The sequence below is a fragment of the Labeo rohita genome, chromosome 1 (assembly GCF_022985175.1).
Source record: "Labeo rohita strain BAU-BD-2019 chromosome 1, IGBB_LRoh.1.0, whole genome shotgun sequence".
In the NCBI taxonomy this organism is placed as follows: domain Eukaryota; kingdom Metazoa; phylum Chordata; class Actinopteri; order Cypriniformes; family Cyprinidae; genus Labeo; species Labeo rohita.
In genome coordinates, this window is record NC_066869.1 from 32,997,309 (window position 1) to 33,022,596 (window position 25,288).

The following is a 25,288-nucleotide window of genomic DNA, read 5'->3' on the forward strand; positions in this document are numbered from 1 at the left end:
AAACTGAATGCCAAGGTTGGAATTAAAAGGCTGTAGTTTAAGGGAGCAAAAAAAAAGAAAAGAAAAAAAGAAAGAAAAACGATGTTTATTTCAAAAAAAAAAAAAAAAAAAAAAATTAGCAGGGTTTTTAAACCTGTTTAACGCTGTGTAAAACTTTTATTTGTAATGTTTTGGTATTTTTTTAACCTGTTTTTATATAGACTTCTTAACTTTTGTATTGACTTCGACAACACAAAATATGTCTATATAAACAGTAAGTGTGGGTCTATAGACATAATTTATTTCGCCGTTCGAATGTTCTATGACCAAAAAGACGCTGCAGCTAACTAGCTTTTGAGACAAACAACCTATATGCAGAAAACAGCAGAAACTTAAGCTGTGGATATATGAGCGCATTCTTTCGCTCCGCCCAGACTTTACTATGAGAACAGGTTGGTGCAGAAGACAATTCAGTTCGTAACTCCACGTTAGACCTGTGTTCAGTCTCCTCTCAGCTGAAGCAATGATGCTCGCGTATCTGGCACTGCTGGTTGCGCTGTGCTTACCTGGATATCTGGATGCGCTTCACGGATTCGCCTTCGATCAGCCCGAGCTCTTTCAGAAAAAGAGCAACTGCAAACCCATACCTGCAAACCTGCTCCTGTGCCATGACATCGAGTACACGGACATGCGTCTGCCTAACCTCCTCGGACACGAAACCATGAACGAGGTTCTGCAACAGGCATCCTCCTGGACCCCTCTGGTCCAGAAACAGTGTCATAAGGACACCAAGAAGTTTCTCTGCTCTCTTTTCGCTCCGGTGTGTCTGGATGATGTGGACGAGCCGATTCAGCCGTGCAGGTCGCTGTGTGAGAGCGTGAAGAGCGGCTGCGCTCCAGTGATGGCCGCATTTGGGTTCCCTTGGCCGGACATGCTGAACTGCAGTCGCTTCCCTTTGGATAATGACCTGTGCATACCACCTGCTGGCGCAGATGCTTTAGTGCCAGTCACCAAGGAAGGTAAGAAAATGGATTTAAATTCACGTCTAGATGCATGTACACCCTTTACCTTTACTACTATGTTTATCTGTTTTTGCCCAGTTCCAAGAGTGTGTGAGGCCTGCAAAGAAAAGCCTGAGAATGACAATGAAATTGTGGACAGCTTGTGCAAAAATGACTTTGGTAAGGCTGTTTTATGTTTGCTTTAAGCATCTGAATTAATGTAGTAATATTTCAGCTTTACACTCTTAAAAATAAAGGTCCATTATAATCAATATAGCCATATAAGATACATTTTAAAGGGTACACTCAAAAATGAAGATGATTTATTTACCCTTATATTGTACTGTATGGCATTCTTTGTTTTGCAGAACACAAACAAAGATATTTTGATGAATGTTTCAACTGTTTTTGTCCAAACAATGAAAGTCAGTGGGGTCCAAAACAGTACTGGAACCCATCAACTTTCGGCAAAAAAAAACATTTTTCAGAATATTTTCTTTCGTGATCCCCAAAATAACTAAAAATGCATACAGGTTTAGAACAACATGAGTGTGAGTAAATGATGTCAGAAATTTTATTTGGTGGGAACTATCACTTTATATTCCACAGATGACTTTTTATTTTCTTGTTCTTTTGAAAACAGTCTGGTGCTTTAAAGAACCCTGATCTGAAGACGCTATAATGTAACATCAAGAAATTTTTTTAATCTCCATAGAATCATATAGCTGAAAAGCCTGCTTATACCAGCCTAGGCTGGTTTACTGGTCTTAGCCAGTTCAGAATTGGCCAAGCTGGTGTTGTGCTGGTTTATCTTTTTGAAAGATGCACAACATTTTCTCAAAAACCAGCCAACACACCAGACCAACAAACCAGCTAAGGCTGGTTTATGTTTTTTGGTTTGTTTGTTTGTTTGTTTGTTTTTTCAGAAAACCTATAAAAGTACAGAAGTACATTTTCACCCCATAGAGTGAAAAATATCTGAAAAGAACCAGTGAGGAACATTTATTTTTAAGAGTATAGAGAAAGCAAAATGTATTCAAATATTTGGTCTACCCTAAACTCAAGCAGTTGTTTACTGTGTATCCATTGTTCATTGTATTTACACACTAGCTTTAAAGATCAAAGTCAAGGAGATCTCCTACATGAATGGCGACACCAAGATCATTCCAGAAACCAAGAGCAAGACTATCTACAAGCTGAATGGTGGCGTTACTGATCGTGACTTCAGGAAGATTGTTCTTTGGCTGAAAGATGGTCTTCAGTGTGTGTGTGATGAAATGAATGACATCAATGCTGCTTATCTGGTGATGGGCCAGAAGATGGATGGAAATTTGGTCATCACGTCATTGAAGCGCTGGCAGAAGGGTCAGCGGGAGTTTAAGAGAATTTCTCGCAGTATTCGCAAACTTCAGTGCTAGGATTTTCCACTGATGAGAGCACTCAAATGGTCTTGAAAACCAAGACTTGTTCATAGATAAATGGTTCACGTAAAACTCTAATATCTGCTTTTCCTGGCCAGTCAGAGCTCAGGATTGGTGGAGCAGTCATTTGTAACTGTCAAAAAGCACCCAACCTAGATTCAGCACAGTTACACCTTTTCATTTTCCCTCATGATTTTTGCAGTTTACTTTACTTGTCACATTTGCTATTCACAGAACTCATTCGCTCATTCCTCTCTTTTTACATAATTAACTATAGAGCCTCAAAACTGTCACAGAACAAATTTCTGACAGCTGTTTTATAGCTTCTAGCATAAAATTAAGAAGCAAAGTCTGTCCATTTTCAGTTTTATTTTTTGTAATTGGATTAAATGAATGAGATATTACATTATACGACCAGAAGTATGTGGACACCTCTTCTAGTCCCCTTCTAGCCCCTAACAAGTTCTGCCATTATTTCCAAAGAAGACAAACTTAAAAAGGGATATTTCACTCAAAAATAAGACTTCTGTTGTCATTTACTGACCCTAATGTCATTCCAAATGCATAAGACTTTCGTTCATCTTTTGAAACACAAATGAAGATATTTTTTATGAAATGTGACAGACTTCTGTCTCTTCATTAAAGTCCATTGCATGATTCAAATGAATTGAACAATTTAATCCAAGTCTTCTGAAGACCCAGTGCTTCATATGATGAACAGATTTAATTTAAGATAAACATTCATCAATGCATATGCATAGACCACATAAAATATGGTAAACGAAAGCTCAAACATTCCTGCTTGGACTTGGATTAAACCGCTTTATTCATATGGATTACTTTTATAATGTCTTTATTAACTCTTTGAAGCATCAAAGATTTGTTTGAATGGACAGAAATTGGAAGGACAGAAATCGCTAATATCTTCATTTGTTTCAAAGGTGAAGAAAAGTCAGATTTGGAATTTTTCATTACATTTTGTGTGAACCATCCCTTTAATGCTATTATACAATGTCATTGTAGAGAATTCAGTGTCTTGTTTCAGCAGTTTGAGGAGGGTCCATTTCTGTTTCTTAATGACAATACTCCCGCAAACAAAGCAATGTCCAAATATAATTGATTTATTGAGTCTGATGTGGAAGAATTTGACATGGCCTGCCTAAAACCCGGACATGAACACTTTTAAATGTCTTTATGATGACGTCTGTTGGTTAAAATCACACAATTTTGTAGAATGCATATATTACATATATTATGAAAATATAGTGCATGTGAGAAGTTGAAATGGTAGGTATGAGAATTTCAAGGACGTTTTTTTTAGCAATGCATGGTCTGTGTGGATTTGAATCTGCCACAGTAAATAAGTAAGAGTGCTTGTGTGAGTAGTTTTGCTTTAAGTACTTCTTTCAGTACAATGAGATAGCTGGCTCTATTCTCAGTGTTTAAATCCCATATGACACTAGCCTCTGAAGTATGATCATGTATGTTAATGTGAATGTTCTCATTTCTCCCCAGACAATGATGAGTAGGCCAACAAATTTATGGTTTCTTTAGCCCAGGGTTTTTGTCTTCTTTCTACTTGAGCCTAAATACTGCACTGTTCCTGTATTATATTCTTTAAATTACAACCTGCAGTTTTATATAGTATTGGTTTATTTTCTTTCTGTGTCAGTTACATTAATAATGTTGTACTGTATGGGTCTGTGTCTTGTTATGCTCGCAAAATTGTTTGCTGTTTTCTTTTAGCTCATGAATACCCAGTTTTCGAGTAAAATCACATGCTGGTAAAACCACAGAGGCATGCTTCTCTATGTGCTTCACCGTTAGAGCAATGTTGATTCAATTTTATTGTGCTGTTGGTCAGTGGGAAATGTCTAAAGATAATATCCAAACTTTTGTGATACTCTGTAAATATTCAATATTTTTATGCTTGTACATAGTTTCAAAACCTGTTGCATTTCATTTGTTCGTCACAGTAGCAATATGTTGTCATTTCATTACTGTTTAATGCATTTATTTACACCCACCGCCAAGCAATGTAATTTGATCATTGATGATTTGTGTCATTTTTCTTCAGCAATCATCCAGTACAAAATAAGAGCAAATACATTTCAAAAGAAAACCATAGATGGTGTTGTTATTTCTAAAAAGTGTCTGTTTTTAACAATATGTATATAAAGATTGTTTGACTTTAGATCACATTATACGTTTATAATGCGAGTTAAGTTTTCTAGTACTACTAACTACTAGTAACTGATAAACAGACTGTCAGAAAGTTGCATGTATTTGTGGTCTTTAGTTCCCCCTAGTGAATAGATATTGAATTCAGAAATGTTTTATAAATAAATCTGCCTTTTACAATAAATAATTTTATTTTGTTTACTGTTAAAATTAGGGCTGCTAAACAAATAAAATTGCGGTCACAAATCTGAAGGAAGTAGTGCTCAAACTAAATGTTGCATTATATCAAACTATATTATATTAAGTTAACATTTCAGCTATTAAATTTACAATAAAATCACAACGAAATGTAACTCAAATCATAGGTCAGTTCAAAGGTCGTCAAAGGTCAACTGCCCTGTGGGCGCTGGTTTGGTGTTCTCCGCCCTAGACTGTAGACTTCTGTAAACATACCATGCCATCTAGTGGTTGAAATTGTTCATATGCATACTTGGACTCAAAATACTGTAGATATCCCACTCTAAATATAAATCATTTGATATGAAAAATAGTATCAGTTTACAAAGCTGCAGCAGATTTTTACAAGACATACATGTGATTTTTACTCTATGTTTCAGAAGGATCACTGAGAAGTGATCATCAATCTAACGACAACATTGAAAATATTTTGTAGTAAATGTAAAGCTGCCAATTGTTTCTTCTAAAGACAGGTGTATAAGAGTTTGTACTATTATTATCATAATTCAAGACTATTTTCATGAATGATTTAAAATTTGTATTTGAATTGTATTTACCTTTAATTCATTTCTGCATATAAACTTAAATTTAGGCTTAAACGAAAATGGGAAATGATGCCTTGTCAGCTAACTTAAAACAAGTTGAAGTCTAAAATTACTATAGCTAAAACTGAAATAATATAATAAAAGTTAAATATATAACGTCAGAAGCACATTAAATAACTAAAACTTAAAATACAGATGACAACATATTTTTTTAAAAATAATACATACATTAATAATACTAAAATAACACTGGATTTGATTTATATTTGTTCTGTAGTTAATGTATGATGCTGTATGGGTGTTTATCGATGTTGGTATTGTTGGTTTGACCACTAGGCGACAGACATGCTGTGGCTCTATTATATGTACTGGCACACACGTCCTCTTCCGGGTGTGTTTGAAAAGACTTTCACTGAGCTGTGGAGGGATTCGCTGTGTATCGAATGATACACACAGCAACTCAAACTCGAGCCAAGACCGTTTTTATGAAAAGAGCTGTGCAACACGAAAGAGGAAAGCTGTAATCTGTGTGCAGGTGAGTGCTGCTGAACAATCAACTGTTGCATCGCTGTTCATGTATGTGTGATGGCAGGCATGATGGCTTCAGTATGCAGGGTTGATCCTCTGCCTCCCCTGCCACGGGGAAAAGTGACTAAAGGAAATTCAGCCAGGCTGTCAGACAGACTAACAAACTGTCGATTTACTCTCTGTTCTGTTCTGATCGTTTCACGCCTTTGATGAAAAGAAGAGGAGGGGGCAAAAAACTGTATGTCACCCACTCATAATTTTGCTATCAGTTATGTTAATGCTTAATGAAGGTCGTATCGTTGATATAAAAGCGGTACAGAGAGTGGAAATGCAGGTTTATTGCGTTTTGTAACGCATAAGTCGACTGAAGTGCTTCAGGCAAAGGAAGTAACTCAATCGCAACTTTGTGACGTGCGGGCGCAACAATGAGGCAACCCTTAGAGATTGAATTCCAGGAAGGAACAAGACAACGTAATTGAATAACAAAAATATTTTATAAAACCTATGGTTTTTAATATACATCTTGTATTGCTTTGGGTTTGTACGTGTTGTAGCGTTGCTTAACACTGGAAAGTAAAAAAGCGTTTACGTGTCCATGACGCGAATTAACGAATCCTACTATGGCAAAGGGTTCGTTAATGAATATTAATTAGGTCATGTGACTGAATGCTCCAATGAAGAGTACAAAGCGTGACCTAAGTAAACTATTCGTAAGCGAAGCCTTGGCCGTAATAGGTTTCATAATTTTATTGTCCACTGCTTTTTTTTTTTTTTTTTATAAAGGAAAAGTGGGCTTCTTCCTGCGATTGTGTATGGCCTCCTTTTTCCTCTTTTTATTAAAACTAAATAAATGTTTAAACTTTATGAATATTTTATTTCAGACCGTCTTAGCTGACTAAATGATTAAATTATTACAATCTCCTTGTACAAGATTTTTTTAATCAATCTTCAAAAGTAGGAAACTACATGCAATAAAGTTACGAAATCTGACATAGTCTAAATGCTACTGATGAGGCAGCATCATTATATAGAGTTGCTTTAAAATTATAATTTTTGATAGTTGTTTGCTCTATAAGATATAATGCTGGATATGGATAATGTCTATAACTCAGTTAAATGACATTTGAACCTTGGTTTGTAGAAAACATGTCACTGTGTGTAATTGGAGCTTTATTTTACAAACCTATAATCCTGTTTTCTAGGTTAACTTAACTCTTACTGATACATGAGCATCATGGGAGAGTCTTTGTGTGCACGGACATAAAGACATAGATTTCATTATTCATTAAGCTGCATTGTAACTCATCTTAAAAGAGTTAGGCTGATTCTTTTCCTGTGAGTTTAGTCTGCTTTATAAGTAACTATTTCCTTATTTAACCATAAACATTTTGAACGTGAGTAGTGTGGGTGGTGTAGATAGCATAAACTGATGAACAAAATGCTGCAAGAAATTTAGTGAGATGACACGTCTATTTTCTGTATAGGCCTGAATTCAAATTCCTTTGTGTAAAGGAATGCAGCATGCTGTCTAAAGTTTATAAGAAGGACTGAATATAACATTCTGTCAAACAATATTAACTAAAAGGCCAGTAAAACTAAAATTCAGTCAGTGCTTCTGCTGATTTTCTACTTCATCGTTCGCTAGCTCTGTCATTGGACACTAAATTTCAGCTGTTATTGATTTTGGGTATTGACCTGTAAAAATTTCAGGTTCCTTTCCTGAAACTTCAGCCTCAGTGGAATTCTAACGTGCATATATTTGAATTCAGCACAAAAGAAGAAAAATCTTGGTCAGTTGCTCACATGTATGTTTACTTTCAGGAATGTCAGAAGCTAGTTTTGACTCGGGGAAGAATGCCTCTCAGGATAATCAATCGGACCCTAATGAACAGGGCCATCAAAATACTGCTGACTCTGTGAGTCGATCAGAGGCCAGAAAAAACAGCCTGGATGAAGCACACATGACTGAAATTGACATCAGTGAGGATAAGGAAGTTGGAAACCACAGTTATACTCGCAGTGAGGATGTGGATGACGGTGATGAAGATGAGGATTCTCAGGCTCAGAGTAAACCTAGTCGAATAAATCGGGAAGATGCTGATTCTGAAACAACAAGCAGTGTGGCAACAGAAGCTGATGTAAAGGTGACAGTAATGACATAGTGAGACCTTTAGCTTGGCTTATGCTTGATTTCAGACTTTTTATTTGAATCAGCCAAGTTATCTGTGAAATTAGAAAGGCTAGACCTCTGCTTGAATGCTACAGCATTATGAGGCACGTCTCTCTCGTTCCATGTCTTTGTGAGGTGTCCTTTATTTCTTTATGCAGGTGATGGTGCATTTCTTTAGCCTATTCTGGTCAGTTTTGCTTGCTGCATTTAAATATTTTTCGTTTTGTGCTCTTTAGTTTGCTGTCTTGCCACTGTTTTGTATTGTGGCAATGTAATGCACATTACACACTTTTTATATATAATTAATTTTACATTAGGTATATATTTCAATTTTTGCCACATGTAATATTTTTTTTTTCTAGTTTGCCATCTTTTTTATACAGTATGGAATTTAAATAACAATCATTTATCGGTTATCAGCCATAACATAATAATTATGTTTCTTTTAATTTTTAATTAATTATCAATAATTATCTCAACTTATTAATTCTCCTCTAAATGCAACAGTAATACATTTACACTGGAAACCTAGCAGGTAAGCTTTTTCTAAAGCAAAGTTTACTAATAATATATAGTGAATTTTTATTTGCTGCAACATTTTTTTTTTTTTCTAGTTCATTTAGTTTTTTTTTTTCACCAAATTATGTTTTTAAAATACAAACACACCATGTAGTCACTCTACTGATGTGGCACAAATTTCGTTATCAGTCTTTTTTTTTATTAGAATAACAACAGGATACTCTAATGTTATATTTCTTGTCAGCTATATGCACTTTTTTTTTTTTTTACTTTTTAAAAATCAACCACAAATTGAGCTCCTGTCAACAATAACAAAGTGACAGTGGGAAAAAACTCTGTACTGCACTTTTATCTGCAGTATTAACATGATTCAAATTGTTCTACAGCCTGTCCTGATAAGGTGATGTTTGCTTGCTGCTTTATCTTGTTAAAAGTCTTTCCTGTTCTTCTGATGACTTTTCTTTAGAAACCCATATTTTGTTTTCATTGAGCGTTTATTAGACCTATGTCGCTTTTTTTTTTTTAATATATAAGATCATGATAACGGCTCTGTCCTCAGAATGTCTGATCAGATTGTGGTTGTTTCTGTTGCTCTCTTTGTTAGTGTCTCTAAGCAACTGAACTCTAGGGGACTCTTCTGTTGGGCTTGACCAAGGCACTGTTCATCAATGCTGATTTAATCATCAAATCTGCTGTTGACAGATTGTAAAGCATTTGGAAATAAGGACTTTTAGAGTTAGATCAACCTGACAGTCATTTGAAGACAAATGAACTCACTTAATACAGAATGTGATGCCAGATCTATCCAGATTTGAATCGCTCATAAGAGTAACCAGTGAGAACCACAACTGTTATTTGATTCATCTCAGAGAGTTTAGAGTCACTGACCTTCTGGCATGATGGCATCAGATGGCTTTGAAAGATTCATGCACTGTTACCAGACACTCTGCTGTTTTCACCGGCCAGACGAACAACTGTCTTGAAGATTGGACTGTCTTGAAGATTCAAATCACTGAGCTTCTCAGAACACAAACCTAAATAGCCTTTTTGTAGTTACATAATAAGCCACATGCAAGGGCACTATGAAATCATACTACCTTGAAATAAGGTGTTAAGTTGCTTAAATTGCAACCTGATACCAAATAGTGACGACATGCTGCTTCTGTCTTGCCTTCATTTGCGTATGCAACTGACGTGCACACTTTTATTGATGTTTGTAGTAGGGGTGTGAATTTGTAATGTAGTCAGTATCCATATTGGATATTAATTTGTGAATGCTCATTTACACATATTTTTATTTTTAGATTACCTTTGATGTTATGTAGCGCTTATTTAAAGTTACTGTTAATAATTTATTAACACTGTTAGTTATAATCTTTAACAGATCTTACAATTGTAATGGCTATATCCAAAATATTATATTTATGTTTTATTTTTCATTTGTTTTATACAACATAGACGCAATATAGAAACAATGGTAACACTTTACAATAAGGTTCGTTAGTTAACATTAGTTTACTACTTTAGTTAACATGAGCTAAGAATAAACAATACTTCTACAGCGTAATGTTAATTTCAGTATTTACTAATAGATTATTAAAATCAAAAATTGTGCTTGTTAACATTAGTTAATGCACTGTGAACTAACATTGACAAATGAACAACTGTGTTTTCATTAATATTAACAAGGATTAATAAACACTGTAATAAATTTATTGTTCACTGTTCATTCATGTTTGTTAATACATTAACTAACAATAATTAATGGAACCTTATTGTAAAGTGTTAAGGAAACAATTGTCAGTCATCAGCGATTACATGATTGATTATCTAATAATTATCAACTTACAGGTAACAGAAATGTGTGCCACTGGACAGATCTGTACATTCCTCAAAATATAACAGTACTACATTTACAGTATAAACCTACCAGACAAGTGGACATACACCAGTATGTAAATTATGCAAAGATCACACTGTTTTGAAAGTATAACCACAAGACTGAATTAAACCCCACAGGTCAATCCTTTTAACTACGTGCCATCTTTTCAAAATAGGCATAGGCTAATAATTAGTTTTCGATATATATTTTACCTCTTTTCATATATTGATATTCACAATTGTATCTTTTATTCATTATAGATCTTCTTTTCCACAGTATAACATGATCACAGTGTCCACTATCACTCCCGCATCGAGCTCCTTGTTCATTTGTCGGATATGGCTGCTATACTCTATCACCTAGTTTGCGTGATTGAATTGTTGTCCATCTCAAACATCTTATCTTGTCTTTTTCAGTAAAAAGGCATGAAGTGACCAAATGTAAATAGAAGTCTTGCTTTGGTGGTGTCATAAAAAACACCTTTGGACTTACTGTAAGGCAGTGAACTTCAACGTTTTATTGGAGCGTTTAAAGACTGTCCGCAAAGCTCATCAGCAATCTTCTTAGTCATTTGGCCTACAGGTTTCTGATGCAAAGTCACGTATGCCTTATCTTGTTAATGAGTTTCTCTCTCTAATCTCTCTCACGTTCTCTGGTCATTGTATATAGTGACGTTATTTTATTTTTATTTTTTTCACCCATACAGCGAGCCCAAAGTCTGAATTTTTTTTTTTTTTTTTTTTTTCAGCTTGTCATTGAGAGAGGGGTAGAAGCTAAATTTTCAAGGTTATTCCAGGACATCTGATTAGCCTTTGCCTAATTCCAGTGTCTGTCACATTGTGCTGTAGTAACTAGGCTGCTTTATCCCTAAAAGGATTATTGATGAACTTGTGGTCATCACTTGTGGGGTTTTGAATGATGAACAAAAAAGGTTCAGTATTTCTTTTTAAGCATTTAAAAATGTGTTCAAAAAGGTAATTATTTTTGATATCATTATCATTATTACTAATATTTTCTCAGATTTCTCTGCCTTTTTATTGATGGGTGACAGGAAAGAAAGGGAAGCAAGAGAGGGTGTTATTTTGGGACATCCCAGAAGGAGCATTTTGGGTTTTTTTTTTTTTTTTTTTTGCTTTTGTTTTTGTTTTTTAAATCTAGACACATGTGCTACTGTGACTCTGACCTGGACACATGCTTAATACTTTTTTTTTCCCCTGAGAAAGCAGCGTTTCTCTTTACTGGAAGTTGTTGGTCCAACCATTGATGTATTTGTGTGACACTGACAAAAAGTAAAAATACATGTTCACATTTGGTTCATTATTACATAAAATAAGACAAATATTGGAAGCACTAGTTGTGACATTCACAGCTTTATAGCATGTACTGCTCAAACAGACATTTTATTCCATGGGTAGCTGTCAGGTTCGTATTTATCGCTTAAAATAATGGGTCAGATTTAACCCTGATTATATTTGTTCTTTTGTCATTGCTCTACATTATACACTTGTTATATTAAACATTATAGGTAGCATCAGCTAAAAATGTTTTGTAAAATAAATGCCATTTTATTATATTCCAGCATAGGATGTAATATGATACACAGCCCTTCAAACTTTTGAAAGGTAAAAATGATCACCAGATGGCAGTGCAGTTTTGAGTTTTTAGTTTACTAATAGTTCTTTGTAGTTCTTTTTCCCCATTGCTGATAAATAATAATTCTACTTATTCTGTTTTTTTTTTGTTTTTTTGTTTTTTTTAAAGCTGCATTTTCTTTGCTTAAAACTTCACAAGCCCGGACAAGCTATGATTGTGCAAAGCTTTCTGGTGGTGGTAGCACTCTATATCTGAACTCCTAGCTTGACAGCTTTATCATTGTTTTTTTTTTTTCCTCTAGTTCTCTTAGTTATTGTTATTGTGTGTGTATTAAAGGTGGCTATGGCAGAGGAGGCCCACAGAAGCCCGGCTGCTCAAATCTCAGTGACCAGAAACGGAGAAGCAGACAAGAGTCACGATGAAGTGTTTCACAGGGTAAGACATCCTACATAGAATAAACCTCCTATCATGCACCAATTTCCCTGTTTCTAAACTGCTCTTGTTCTGAACAGATATCAACTAACAATGGTGCCATTTGAACACAGATTGGTATTGATACTGTGACACATAATGACAATGACAAGTCTCTTTTCAATGTGTCTCATGACTGTAGTTACGTTCCTAAATATTTAAAAGAATTGACTGACTGTTGTAATGTCACGGTCTACATATATATGTAAAGTCTATAAATTTTTTTTTTTTTTTTTTTTTTTTGTTTTTTTTTTTTAACAAATCAGTGTGGCTTTTATAACCAACCAATATACAGACAAGCCGTAGTTGTTATTGTTGAATATATTGTTTTATGGATTGTTGGTTTGCCCAGCCCTACCTCCATATATCCGGTTTGGCATTTATTCTTAGCTTGACTTCTCCTTGTTAACTCAAAAAAGTGTGCCAGCATCTCAACCACCCAGTAAGCTCAAGGTTGAGTATTTAATTAAAAGACTGTTATATCTATAGTAAACATAAATATACTGTACTTTTATTGACTAACAACTGTTTTGCAGCAACAGCAAAACTAGCTTGGTTAGCTTTCTACTAGTAGTAGTCTTTTTAACCTTGAAGAAATCATCTAAGGTGTTGGCTTTCTTCACATTAAACAGATGAACTAGACACAATGAATCACGAGGCATCTTTAAAAAGTACCTGGTTAAAGAAATAATTCTGAATGATGCCTAGCACCTCTTTTAACCCTGGTTCATAAATGCATTTGGCGTTGCCAAATGTGAAACAATGGTGCTAGAATAGTTCATGTTTAGTTGTTTAGCAACAGACGACCAATCATAAATTAATTATGGCTTACCTCTTTAAATATTCATGAACTTTGTACAGTCACTGAAACTTTCTCAAACACACACGCTGTATTTAGTTTCAGTGTCTGAGGAAACATTTAGCATTAACAAAGAGAGTTTATAGTCTTTATACAAATGTACATTTTTTTTTTTTTTGCCACAGAATTATGCTGTTTTGAAATGAATGATTCACAGCTAAAACTAAGAAGAAAACAGTAGAAAACATTGCTTTGTTATGCATATTTCTTTGTTATGATGTCTTTTTGAATGTCAATCATTTTAATCTTGTTTGCTGTTGTCTTTGTTTTATTCCCTAAAGGATGTGCCACACAATATCTCCTCTGGACCAATCGCATCACACTCCCACAATTCACCTGAAAACTATGCAGTGAATGAGGGAGTGGTCCAAGTGGGGCAATATTCAGGTATAACACAAAGCTTGCATTGAACCTAAACATAATTTGTCTTTGTCCTTCACACAAATACATACAATGACTCAGCGTGCTACAGTTAACGCACAAACTTTTGTTATACTTTTGTGTTACATAGGATTTCATACAGATTCACAATTTGCTCAGAGACAGTGGTGAAATATTTATCCTTTAAAAACCCTTCCTTTCATTGTAATAAATGAGATCAGGTTATAGTGGGTTTTTTCCATCATTAGGTTAGTGGACTAGTAGAATGGCTTCAATTTCCTCTTACTATCTGGTGCGTCTAATGTGGACCCACATTTGTTTGTCTGTGTTTCTCTTTGAGAGTGCTGTGGAGAGAGGCACAATTTGAATTTGAAAAGAAAGGTGTTCCTGTCTCATTACAGAGTCGTCTGTGATCTTTTTTTTTTTTTTTAAACATCTGCTTCCCCTTTCATTATTTCATCCTCGTCTACTGTGTGAATTAATTAGGACGGAAACATGGCAACCTGTCATTAGTTGGGTGTAATTGCTGACCACCCCTTTTTATTATTCCTCTATATTTCCCTTGTCACTTGTTAGCTTAGACTATGGAGCGTGCTTCACCTGATTGCTGCACTATCACCAACTTACAATGAAAATTATTCAAAACATTTTATTCAAATGGGTCATATTGTAGCTTTTTTTTTTTTTTTTTTTTTCAGATTTTCTTTGTGATGTTGACACTGTACATTTAGGACTTTCATATTTAAATGAGCCCTGAACCTCATTCATTGCTATGTACACTTGCATTACTATGTGCAGAATTTTTGAGTTTAATTTATTTGATTTCAAATGCAGCAAAAACAGTAATATTGTGAAATATAAATGCAATTTAAAATAACTGTTCTCTGTTTTAATATATATGAAATTGTGAAATTTATTTCTGTGATGGCAAAGCTACATTTTCAGCAGCCATTGCTCCAGTTTTTAGTGTCACATGATAATTCAGAAATTAATCTAATATGCTCATATTTTAAAATTTGTGCTGCTTAATATTTAGTGGATTTTTTTCAGGATACTTTGAATGGCCAGCTCAAAATATAATATTAAAATATTATTTTTTTTGTAACATTATAAAAGTATTTACAGTCACTGTAATTAAATTAAAGCATCCTTCTTGAATGAAAGTATTCAATTAAAGTTTGAAGGCTTACTGAACCCAGTCTTTTAAATGGGTAAACATTTTAATGTTATACTGTAATAGTCTTAATACTGTAGCCCATTTTTGCAGCATACTTTCTATAAACAACATGGGTCAAACAATCAATGTATTTATTTAGATTTTGTTAGATTGATGGGCACTTCCTTTGTGGCTGTATTTTACAAAAAGAATTTCAGACTCAGTGTATATTCATCACTGACCATTTTTAGGGTCGCCATTCCAGGCCACCACACCTAAAGTTGTCCCCAGTCCTGCAGCTGCCAGCCGGCTAGCTCGCAGCATCAGCGATAGTCAGGTGGAAACACGGAAAGGTACCACATACCGTAACAAAAAAAACGTCGCGCATGAATCTGAATTCCCTCATCTCTTCCTTACTAATGCTGCACTGTCAGTTTCAGGCTGTACCATCATAAAGACATTGCTTTTCTTGTAGATTCCAGTGTTGTCTGTTAAAATGTTCAAGAGATGTAAAAATTGACATCACGTTCCACTTGTAGTTGTAGTGCATTAGATTTGTAGGTTTTAACTTTATGATGGTGTTCTATTAAATTCTGCCAACTCTGTGACCTTCAGGCCTGTTTTTTTCCCTCTTGTTGCTTCCCTCTTTAATGACTTGGAATTGGGGCTCATTTAATCGACTTGGCTGACCACCCTGTAACCTTCTGCCTTCCTGACTTATCGCAAACAATACGTTTTTTTAACAATAATTTACACTTGTTCCCTCACAGGACTTTGATCATGAAAACCAATCCACTGCTTTTGTTGTTTCCCACTGTTTCTGTCACCGTCTGATGTTTTAAATGAGAAAAAAACATGTTTCACCTAAGCTTATCTTTAGTATAGTGTTACTCCTGTTTCAGTGTTATTTTAGTATTATTTAGTGTCTGTTTTTGTTTTGTTTTTTTTGTTTTTTTCAGTTTTCATTTTAATTTAAGCTTTATTTTGATAAATTTTCGTTTGTGTAAAATTGCAGTTCTTAATAGTATACTGTAATATACTTTTCTCTGTTTTTTGTTTATTTTAGTTAGTAATTATATATAACAAAAATCTTTTTCAGTAGTTTTAGTTTGTTTTTGTTAAAAATAACACCACTCTTATAGTAGATAGCACTATATATATAATTATTGAAGTAATTATCTTGGATGTATAATTTTATCACATTCAATGATATATTTCAGACTTCAGTCAGTTTATGTCAGTCTCAATAAGAGTCTCAATAAGAGTAGAGGGGTAATGTCATATCACAGTCAGTTCTCTTGTCAGTAAACCGATGTCATTCTGTCATCAGGTGCTTTGAGAGAGCAACAGACGGGAGGAGCAGTGGTCCTTGCTGATGACATGAAAAGCCCTGCCATAGAGAAGCTGGAGCTGGTGAAGAAGTGGAGCATCAACACTTACAAAGTGAGTGATTCCTGCCATTGTGGTTATGATGGCATCTGTGTTCAGTCAAAATGTCTTGAGCATCCTTGTCTCAGAAAAAAACAGTTTGGGTTTGAGGTACTTTAACAGAACAGTGAACAACACTTTAGACCAGTGGTTCCCAATCCTGGTCCTGAGGGTCCACTGCTCTGCACATTTTGCATGTCTCCATTATTTAACACAGGAGTCACCAGACCCTGGAGGGCCGGTGTCACTGCAGAGTTTAGCTCCAACCCTAATCAAACACACCTGAACCAGCTAATTAAGGTCTTACTAGGTATACTTGAAACTTCCAGGCAGGTTTGTTGAGGAAAGTTGGAGGTAAACTCTGCAGGACACCGGCCCTCCAGGAACAAGTTTGGTGACCCCTGATTTAACACATCTGATTGAGATCATCAACTCATTAGGTTGATTTTCAAGAGAGATCCATGAACTGAATTAATGAGCTGATGATCTCAATCAGGTGTGTGAAATAAGGGAGACATGCAAAATGTGCAAAGCAGTGGACCCCCAGGACCAGGATTGAGAACCACTGCTTTAGACTCATGGTATACAAGTTATAGTGCATATGCAGTTCTTGTTTAGTCTGATTTGGGATATTTCCCAGGCATGATCCCTTTGAAATATTCTCCCCATATTTTCATATGTTCTCTATAATATTGCAAAAAAAATGGTTCTGTGTGTCCTCTGTGCCAATTTGAATCTTTTGTGGCCCTGTGAATAATGTTTTCAATGTTTTTTACATCTTATTATTGCCCATTTTGTTAACAGATTTTGTATGTTCTACCCACAGTGCACAAAGCAAATTCTGTCGGAGAAGTTAGGTCGTGGCTCCCGTACAGTTGATCTGGAGCTGGAGGCTCAGATTGAGGTCCTTCGTGATAACAAACGAAAGTATGAGCATGTTATCAAGCTGGCGCAGACACTTTGCACTCAGCTGGCGCAGATGCTGCAGACGCAGAGACAGCTGGGTGACGCATTTGCCGACCTTAGTCTCAAGACACCTGAGCTACATGTAAGCATCCACATCGTCTTCATTTTATACAAAATCAGAATATAATGTTTTTGGGGTTTTTTTTCCTGCAGTGGAAAGTTATTTTGCTTTATAAATTTGATTATAAAAGATGCACTCACAAACGCTTTGTAATTATTCAAACGTACATATATAATTAATAGGAAATAAGCCCCACTTTAGTGTTTTTATAGTTATAAATGTAAACACTGGATAACTTTCCTGAGGTAAATGCAATGTTAAGTGACACTGTTCACAAGCTGATTTACTGGCATCTTTCCATGGCTGAAACATTGATTGAGCGATTACATGAGATATGATCCATTTTGGTAACCTATACTGTATCTTCCAACATACCTTCTGATGTTTTTTATTCATGTTTATTTCACACTATATCTTGTATTAAAGGAGAAGCCCGCTTCCAGAACAAAGATTTACAGATGACGTACCCACCCCCTTGTCATCCAAGCTGTTCATGTCTTTCTTTCTTCAGTCGTAAAGAAATAGTTTTTTTGAGGAAAACATTTCAGCATTCTTCTCCATATAGTGGACTTCTATGGTTCCCCAAGTTTGAACTTCCAAAATGCAGTTTAAATGCGGCTTCAGACTATCCAAAATGCAGTTGTAAACAATCCCAGCTGAGGAAGAAGGGTCTTATCCAGTGAAACAAATAGTTTTTTTTCATAAAATAGAATGTATATACTTTTTAATGTTAAATGCTATCACATATTTTTTAATTTTTTGTTAAGGGTGTTTGATCTTCTTTGCATGTTTCCTTTTGCAAAGACTGGGTCGGTACTTCTGCAATGATGTAGGATGATTTTGAAATGATTTTTGAAGTTGAGGCAGAAAATACGTTTTTTGACATACCCTAACTGTCTTAAGCGAGAATACACAGAATTCAAGCAGAGCAAGACAAAATGAGCATTTGAGATTAAAAAGTATTTGAATTGTATTTCTTTAATGAAAATAACCAATCATTTCGCTAGATAAGACCCTTCCTCCTCGGCTGGGATCATTTACATTTACGCATTTGGGATTGTTTGAAGCCGCATTTAAACTGCATTTTGGAAGTTCAAACTCGGGGCACCATATCAGTCCATTATAAGGGGAAAAAATGCTGAAATGTTTTCCTCAAAAAACATAATTTCTTTACGACTGAAGAAACAAAGACATGAACAGCTTGGATGACAAGATTCCTGTAATGGATTTACAATACCTGTAAATTTTTGTTCTGGAAGTGAACTTTTCCTTTAAAATGGATAAGACTCACCCTCCATGCTGCTGCTTGAACTGCGATCTGTTGCTACAATGATCTGTCTCATCACATTTAAAAATCTCAGAACGTTGGTTGAATTGACAGAACTTGAAAGACGAGAATTTGTTTCTTTTTAGAATTAAGAAAGCACAAAGTGCTTTGCGATTGGGAGGTGGGCAGCAAATTATGTTTGGCGTAGAGAAAATCCGTCGATACCATCTTTATGTTGTTTCTTAATTAATCAACAAAAAAAAGTGTGGTTAATTAGGTAATTTTTTTTTAAATCAATTGACAGCATATGTTTGTATATAAACAGTCATATATGAAATGTAATAATTCTCACCTTGGTTTAAATACAGTAATATTTCACTCTAAGCCAACACAAATTCTCCTGTGAACACTGTGTACCATATATGGATTTTCAGCTTTTTCAGTTCACTTGAAAATAACTAGATGCCTTCCATACAGTGTAATTTATTCATGGACTATTTTGGATACACTTTGGTATTGATGTTTCCAGAAGCACCTCGAATACTAAATACTTTATGACTGGGCTATACCAGAAAGTGAATTGGCCCATTGGGAACTAACGTTTCATTTTAATTAATTTATTTTCAGAGAGCTAGGGTAAAGTCTCAGTACAATATGTGTGATGTTTTGCTGTCTGTCTATTTCTGTGTGTTCTTTTTCTAGCAGCAAATATAGATTTAAACACTTTATGTATGTGTTTCAGGAGGAATTTGGTTACAATGCTGAAACCCAAAAACTCCTGGCAAAAAATGGAGAAACTCTGTTGGGAGCCATCAACTTCTTTATCTCCAATGTTAAAACTTTAGTGGATAAAACTATAGAGGACACCTTGATCAACATTAAGCAATATGAAGCAGCAAGGTCTGAATATATCTTTACAAGCCACTGTGTACTACTTTTCTAATAATTTATTGAGCAAAACGATGCTCAGTCTCTAAGATCTGTGTTCTGTTGGTAGGATTGAGTATGATGCGTATCGCACAGATTTAGAGGAGCTCAATCTGGGTCCACGGGACGCCAACACACTCCCTAAGATTGAGCTGTCTCAGCAACAGTTCCAGATCCACCGTGAAAAATATGAAAAGATGCGCAATGACGTCTCAGTCAAACTCAAGTTTCTGGAGGAAAACAAGGTAGGTGAATGTATCTTTTGAAATTCGCAGCATTTAGATAATGTGTTTGTTAAATTTTATACTTTAATAATTTACAAAATAAAATTAGTTAAGTTAAAGTTAATATTCAGTATGAATTTTAGTACTTTTTTTGTGCTATATTGACCAAATTAAATTTAAGTTAAATGTAAATTTAGCTGAATGTGCAAAGCTACTCTCTTCTTTCTATGCTATCTACTCTCTTCTTTCTGTGCTATCTACTCTAGCTAATAACAGGTTATATAGGTTTTTCTATACCTATAGGGCTAATTGTAGCTCTTACTCCCTGAAATATGATGCCAACGTTTCTTTAAAGGAGACCTATTATGCTATTACATATTATAGTATGTAATGTAAGTCTCAGGTGTCCCCAGAATGGGTCTGTGACGTTTTAGCTCAAAATACCCCACAGATCACTTATAATATGATTTTTAAAATGCTCATTTTGAGTGGAAGCAGAAACACGCTGTTTTCATCCATGTCTCTTTAAACGCACATGAGCTGCTGCTCCCCGCCCACATTTTCAGAATAGTGCTGTATCTTTACAGTTCGTAACTCAAATACTCTGCCTAAAAACATGTGTTTGGTTTTGATTATCATGTCTATTGTGCTGGAATCATGCGTTTTAAACCATATTAGTTTAAACTTCTGATATACGTTTTTTTTTGAGGGCACACATCCGAAGCACGCGCACAGAAAGTGGCTGTCACACAACATTTGAGTACTAAACTACGTTCTCTTTCATTATTGCTCTTAAACTGTCAAATACACGCAAGTTAAAAACACATGAGTTACAAAAACAGTCGGTTATGTCTGTGAGGGTAAATAGCTGGGAAAGAAATTTTTATAAGATCTGTGTGGCAGTTGGTAAATGCACCAGGAAACCGATTTTATTACTTAAGCGTGGAAAAAGTCAGATTTTCGTTATGTCATCATATCAACTTGCTTCACCTCTGAAACAACCTTCATTTTTGGCTGTTCTAACCAAACCCTCTTGTTTTTCAACCTTTCTTGTTCAATACGCATGTCCTGAAACAACGCATCACATTACAGAAGTAAAATATGTTGCAAAGGCCCTTTCAAGTAGACTAAGATATCCTGTTGAGAAAAAAAAAAAGAACTCAAACTGTTTGAGGCATCTTTACTGTTCAGATGATATATAATAAACATAAAAATAGCTGGTTATAACTGCAGTTGCCTAGACTACATCAAATTTGCCAGCCACATTTTAGAATATAATCAGCAATAAATACAAAAATGTAAATATAATATTTTCAATCCGTTTTTTTTTTTTTTTTTTTTTTACTGGAATAGTTTAATTAATGATTGAAATGTTTCCGTTTTTCTTTTCTTTTTTTTTCTCTTCTCTTCTCTTCTCTTCTCTTCTCTTCTCTTCTCTTCTCTTCTCTTCTCTTCTCTTCTCTTCTCTTCTCTTCTCTTCTCTTCTCTTCTCTTCTCTTCTCTTCTCTTCTCTTCTCTTCTCTTCTCTTCTCTTCTCTTCTCTTCTTTTCTTTCCTTTCTTTTCCCCAAACAAATCATACTAACATTATAACAGTATAGTCAATGCCAAATGTGCTCTAGCTAAAGCTCATAATTAAACTTTTGGGTAAAATAGAATAAAATAAAATAAAATAAAATTTGCTATTGTTGCTGTTGTTGTTGTTGTTGTTGTTATTATTATTATTATTATTATTATTATTATTATTATTATTCAACCAAGGACATTGCTAATTTACACTTTTTTTTTTTTTTTTTTTCTTTTTTTTTTTTGGTCTTGGTGTTCCTGTTAAACATAGAAAAAAGGCATGTTTGCTATGCCCAATTGCATGCCGAAACAAAAAGCCTCTTTTATACTGCTTTTTTTTTTTATCCTTTCAGTACTGTGAGTTATGATTTACATCCTGAGGGTGTGAGTTACAGTTTGCATTCTCTCTTTCTCAGGTGAAGGTTTTACACAACCAGCTGATTCTCTTCCATAACGCCATTGCAGCATACTTCGCAGGCAACCAACAGCAACTGGAACAGACCCTTAAACAGTTCCACATCAAACTAAAGTTACCAGGAGGAGAAACCCCTTCTTGGCTAGAGGAGCACTGATTGAATCAAATGGTATGATCCAGAGCGGAGGGCAGTGCACAGCACTCTATAAGGAAACCAAATCCATAAAGCAAAAATGTCTTGCGATCACTCCTTAACCTTATTTACAACTTTCAGGACACTAAAACCTGTCAATAAATGTATAAGACAGGAAACCGTTTTGATAAAAGAGAAATATTTAGCTCCTATTCTTGTCCTTGCTATGTCTGAATTTACACTTGAAGTTTAGTTTTTAAATAAATGTTTTTTCTTTTGTCTGAGAGTTTGCACTCTCTTGCGCAACAAATCAATCCTGTTGTTTATGAATCGAGTTACCAGCACTTTAATGGTAGACAAAATACAGACAAATAAACAGAAAGAAGGAAGAATTGAGAGGCCTTATGAATGTTGTAGAGACTTTAAAGTAGTTTTTTTGAAAAACGATGATTCAAATCAAATCTGGTCTTGGACTAAAAAGTAGTCTGAGCCTTAATTGTATTCAAAACTTGTCTTTTCACCCTTTTTTTAGACCTCACTGGTGTCAACCTCTCCTAACCTTTTTTTATGTAACTGCACTGTTATATTGTTATCAAATACCTTGGCATAAATTTCCAGACTGCCGATCTGAAATGTTGGCCATTTTAGTTCAAACTTGAAGTTTTGCTGTGCTGCATTTACTGTCACAAAAAGGGCAGGATAATCGGAGGTTATAAACGTTCAATCTTGGGCTTTTTATCTTGAAGTTTGCTATAAATTTTTAAAGTGAACCTTTTGTAGATCCCATAGAAACGGGATGGGGCTTCTTTTCTGACTTGATGTGCCTTGCTCTTTGTCAATCATCAATTTTAATCATCTTCAGTGTTGTTAGGAGTTTATATTATACTCTCATTGCCATCCTATAGACCACAGAATGGACCAATAAACACAGCCATATATGCAGCCCTGGATAATCACACATGCATATAGACCAGCAACCTCTATTTAACTTGAAATTGCAATCTATGTCTTTTTTTTTTTTTTTTTTTAACAATCTTTCTTTGCATTCCATTTCTTCAATAACTAACCCATGAAATTATTTTGTACAATATGTAAACCAAAATGATTTGACATGAAATACCATGTCGGCTGCCTCAGCTGTTTATATCCGTTTGGTTTTTGTTCTTTCTCTGTGCATCTCTGTTTTCTTCATTACTTTTTTTTTTCATCATTACATTTTTTTTTTTTTTTTTTTTTTTTTTTTATACACATCATAGGAAGATCTCTTCCAGATCATTCCCCTCTTATAACTGTAGTAAGTGTTCAATGAGTTTAACTCTTTAAATACGGAATTAACCCACTATCAGCTTAGATGATGAAATAATCAAATGCTAACCTGCAAAAAGCTTTAGATTTGGGCATTTAAAAAAAACTTCTACCATGGCAATATACACGTGGGGAACAGTATGTCAAAAGAAGATGAATGTGGAACAAATTAATATAAAAAATGCCAAATGGAATGTTGAGATTTACCTATATGTTAAATACAAATACAAAATAATGCAGTTGTATTTTCTTGGAGACTTTTAAAACTTCCACACTCCTGGTTCTCCTTATCTTGCCTCTTTTCATTTGATGTACAATAACTACCTTTAGTTTTTGTGTGACTTCTCAGTTCTGTCTTAGCAGCAGACAGACACCAATGTACAGTAAATGTGTGAGAACCGACTGACATTCATAGTCACATCTATATATATATATATATTTGTAAAATCTTGTATTTTACTTTGGGTATAAAAGAATTTTGTTGTGAGCTGCTTTTTTTTTTTTTTTTTTTTGGAAGATTTGTTGATAAATGATAGATTGGGTGTTCAAAGGCAGAAAAGACCTGAATGTTGAATCATGGGAGAAAATAAAACTTTTTATTCTTAAGTCTTGTGTCTAACTCTTTTTATTAAAATGTATTAAATCTTTTAGTAATAAGTATTTGTTTTCCCCCATTACATCTGACACCCTTTCTGGTTTCTGATGTAATTAAACATTGTTTGCCTTGTTACATTGTTTCAGTTGACTGGATCTACAGGACCTGTTATACATAAAGTCAAAACAAAAAAATTATTCAGACTCCAGATATAATTTTTGATATATATATTTTTTTACTAGTTGGTGCAGGACACTATAGTTCATTTATGTATGTGAGGATAGCAAATTAAAGTAAACTGACATATACTCAACCTGACCATGTTTTGCTTAAGTTTTTATTCTTTAATTGTTAATGCGACCTTTTAACACCACAGACTGAACAAAATTAAACATTGCTTGGTAATTGGTTGACTAAAATTGGTATTATCTAATTGTGTACTTGAATTTAAGACGAGTTATTCCTGCAGAGGGCGCTGTTGCCTTTCTTACTAGTTCACCTAGCGTTTTCCCTGACTTTACTCTAGGATTACATAATCACTGAGTGGTTCTCAACTTTTTGGAATCCAAAGCCACAGTTTGTCCAAGACAATATTCAAAGGCCCTCCTATCTGAACTGACAGCCTTTGTAACTATAGTGCTTCTGTTGTGATACAAATAAACTAAAAAATATAATGTCAATTTAATGTTGTACATAGTTTCTGTTCGTTTTTATGTTAACATTAATTTCATTAAAAAAAAAAAAAAACTTATCTGGGCTCCCCAGAAAGTTTGTCGATGACTCGAAGTGGGTCCTAGTAGGCTATGCTTTTTTATGAACTCATTTAGTCATCATTTAATGATGACGCTGTGAATGTGCAGAATAGATGGATTTTAAGTGAGGGAAAGGCCTCATATAACCTGTCGAAGACTTTATGTAACTGGTCTGAGTACAATGTGTCCAATAGTACACGTGAGAATTAATCCTCAGGTAGGTATGCCCATCTCTGGAAAACATACCATCTTACATATTAAATAATTTGAAATATTTAAAAAAAAAAAAAAATTATATTGCTTAATTATATAATATACATTCTATATGTGCCTTGCCAGAATATTTCTTTCCACAGTCGCCTTTGGGACATTAAGGGACCATTTTCTTCTCGAACTGTTGGGAACGTGTTGTACTGACAAAAGAGGCATTAAAATAAAATATATTTTGATCGGAAAAAAATATTAAAACCTAGATACTGGATATAGAAATAGATTTTTCACTTAATGAATTTTGAGAATGCTCGACTCTAGTGCCTAAGAGCACTTTCATTATGTTTCCCTAAAAAGCAAAATGTATGCAAATTACTACAGCGCTGCCACTGGATTCGGAAAAAAAGGTTAATGAGATTCGTGTTCATACAATTTTTGAGAATACCGAATAGATTTCAGTCAATGGTTCTAAAATTATCCATAAATTACTGTTTGTATCTGCTCCATCATCTCCATGG

At 34.6% G+C, this 25,288-nt stretch overlaps 2 protein-coding genes across 4 annotated transcripts; both read left to right on the plus strand.

Annotated features, from left to right (window-relative positions):
- The first annotated feature begins 359 nt into the window (after positions 1–359).
- Positions 360–4,501, plus strand: sfrp2 (secreted frizzled-related protein 2). Its single transcript, XM_051120696.1, has 3 exons — positions 360–998; positions 1,080–1,160; positions 2,091–4,501. The coding sequence occupies exons 1-3, from the start codon at positions 503–505 to the stop codon at positions 2,396–2,398; spliced, it is 885 nt and encodes a 294-aa protein (XP_050976653.1). The 5' UTR covers positions 360–502; the 3' UTR covers positions 2,399–4,501.
- A 1,237-nt stretch (positions 4,502–5,738) lies between these two features.
- Positions 5,739–23,700, plus strand: arfip1 (ADP-ribosylation factor interacting protein 1 (arfaptin 1)). Of its 3 annotated transcripts, XM_051118808.1 has the most exons (10): positions 5,753–5,899; positions 7,714–8,036; positions 12,393–12,491; positions 13,668–13,773; positions 15,175–15,276; positions 16,254–16,366; positions 17,178–17,399; positions 19,388–19,545; positions 19,643–19,817; positions 21,777–23,700. In XM_051118808.1, the coding sequence occupies exons 2-10, from the start codon at positions 7,716–7,718 to the stop codon at positions 21,930–21,932; spliced, it is 1,452 nt and encodes a 483-aa protein (XP_050974765.1). In that variant the 5' UTR covers positions 5,753–5,899; positions 7,714–7,715; the 3' UTR covers positions 21,933–23,700. The 3 variants fall into 3 exon arrangements, with proteins under 3 accessions (XP_050974783.1, XP_050974765.1, XP_050974774.1); XM_051118826.1 differs by lacking the exon at positions 7,714–8,036 and having other exon boundaries at positions 5,739–5,899; XM_051118817.1 differs by lacking the exons at positions 5,753–5,899; positions 15,175–15,276.
- The last annotated feature ends 1,588 nt before the right edge of the window (positions 23,701–25,288 follow it).

Coding starts and splice junctions, on each gene's coding strand:
- sfrp2 (XM_051120696.1), top strand. CDS start 503: ATGATGCTCGCGTATCTGGCACTGCTGGTTGCGCTGTGCTTACCTGGA. Junction 999..1,079: donor AGTGCCAGTCACCAAGGAAG/GTAAGAAAATGG, acceptor GTTTTTGCCCAG/TTCCAAGAGTGTGTGAGGCC. Junction 1,161..2,090: donor CTTGTGCAAAAATGACTTTG/GTAAGGCTGTTT, acceptor TTTACACACTAG/CTTTAAAGATCAAAGTCAAG.
- arfip1 (XM_051118808.1), top strand. CDS start 7,716: ATGTCAGAAGCTAGTTTTGACTCGGGGAAGAATGCCTCTCAGGATAAT. Junction 12,492..13,667: donor ACGATGAAGTGTTTCACAGG/GTAAGACATCCT, acceptor TATTCCCTAAAG/GATGTGCCACACAATATCTC. Junction 15,277..16,253: donor TCAGGTGGAAACACGGAAAG/GTACCACATACC, acceptor TTCTGTCATCAG/GTGCTTTGAGAGAGCAACAG.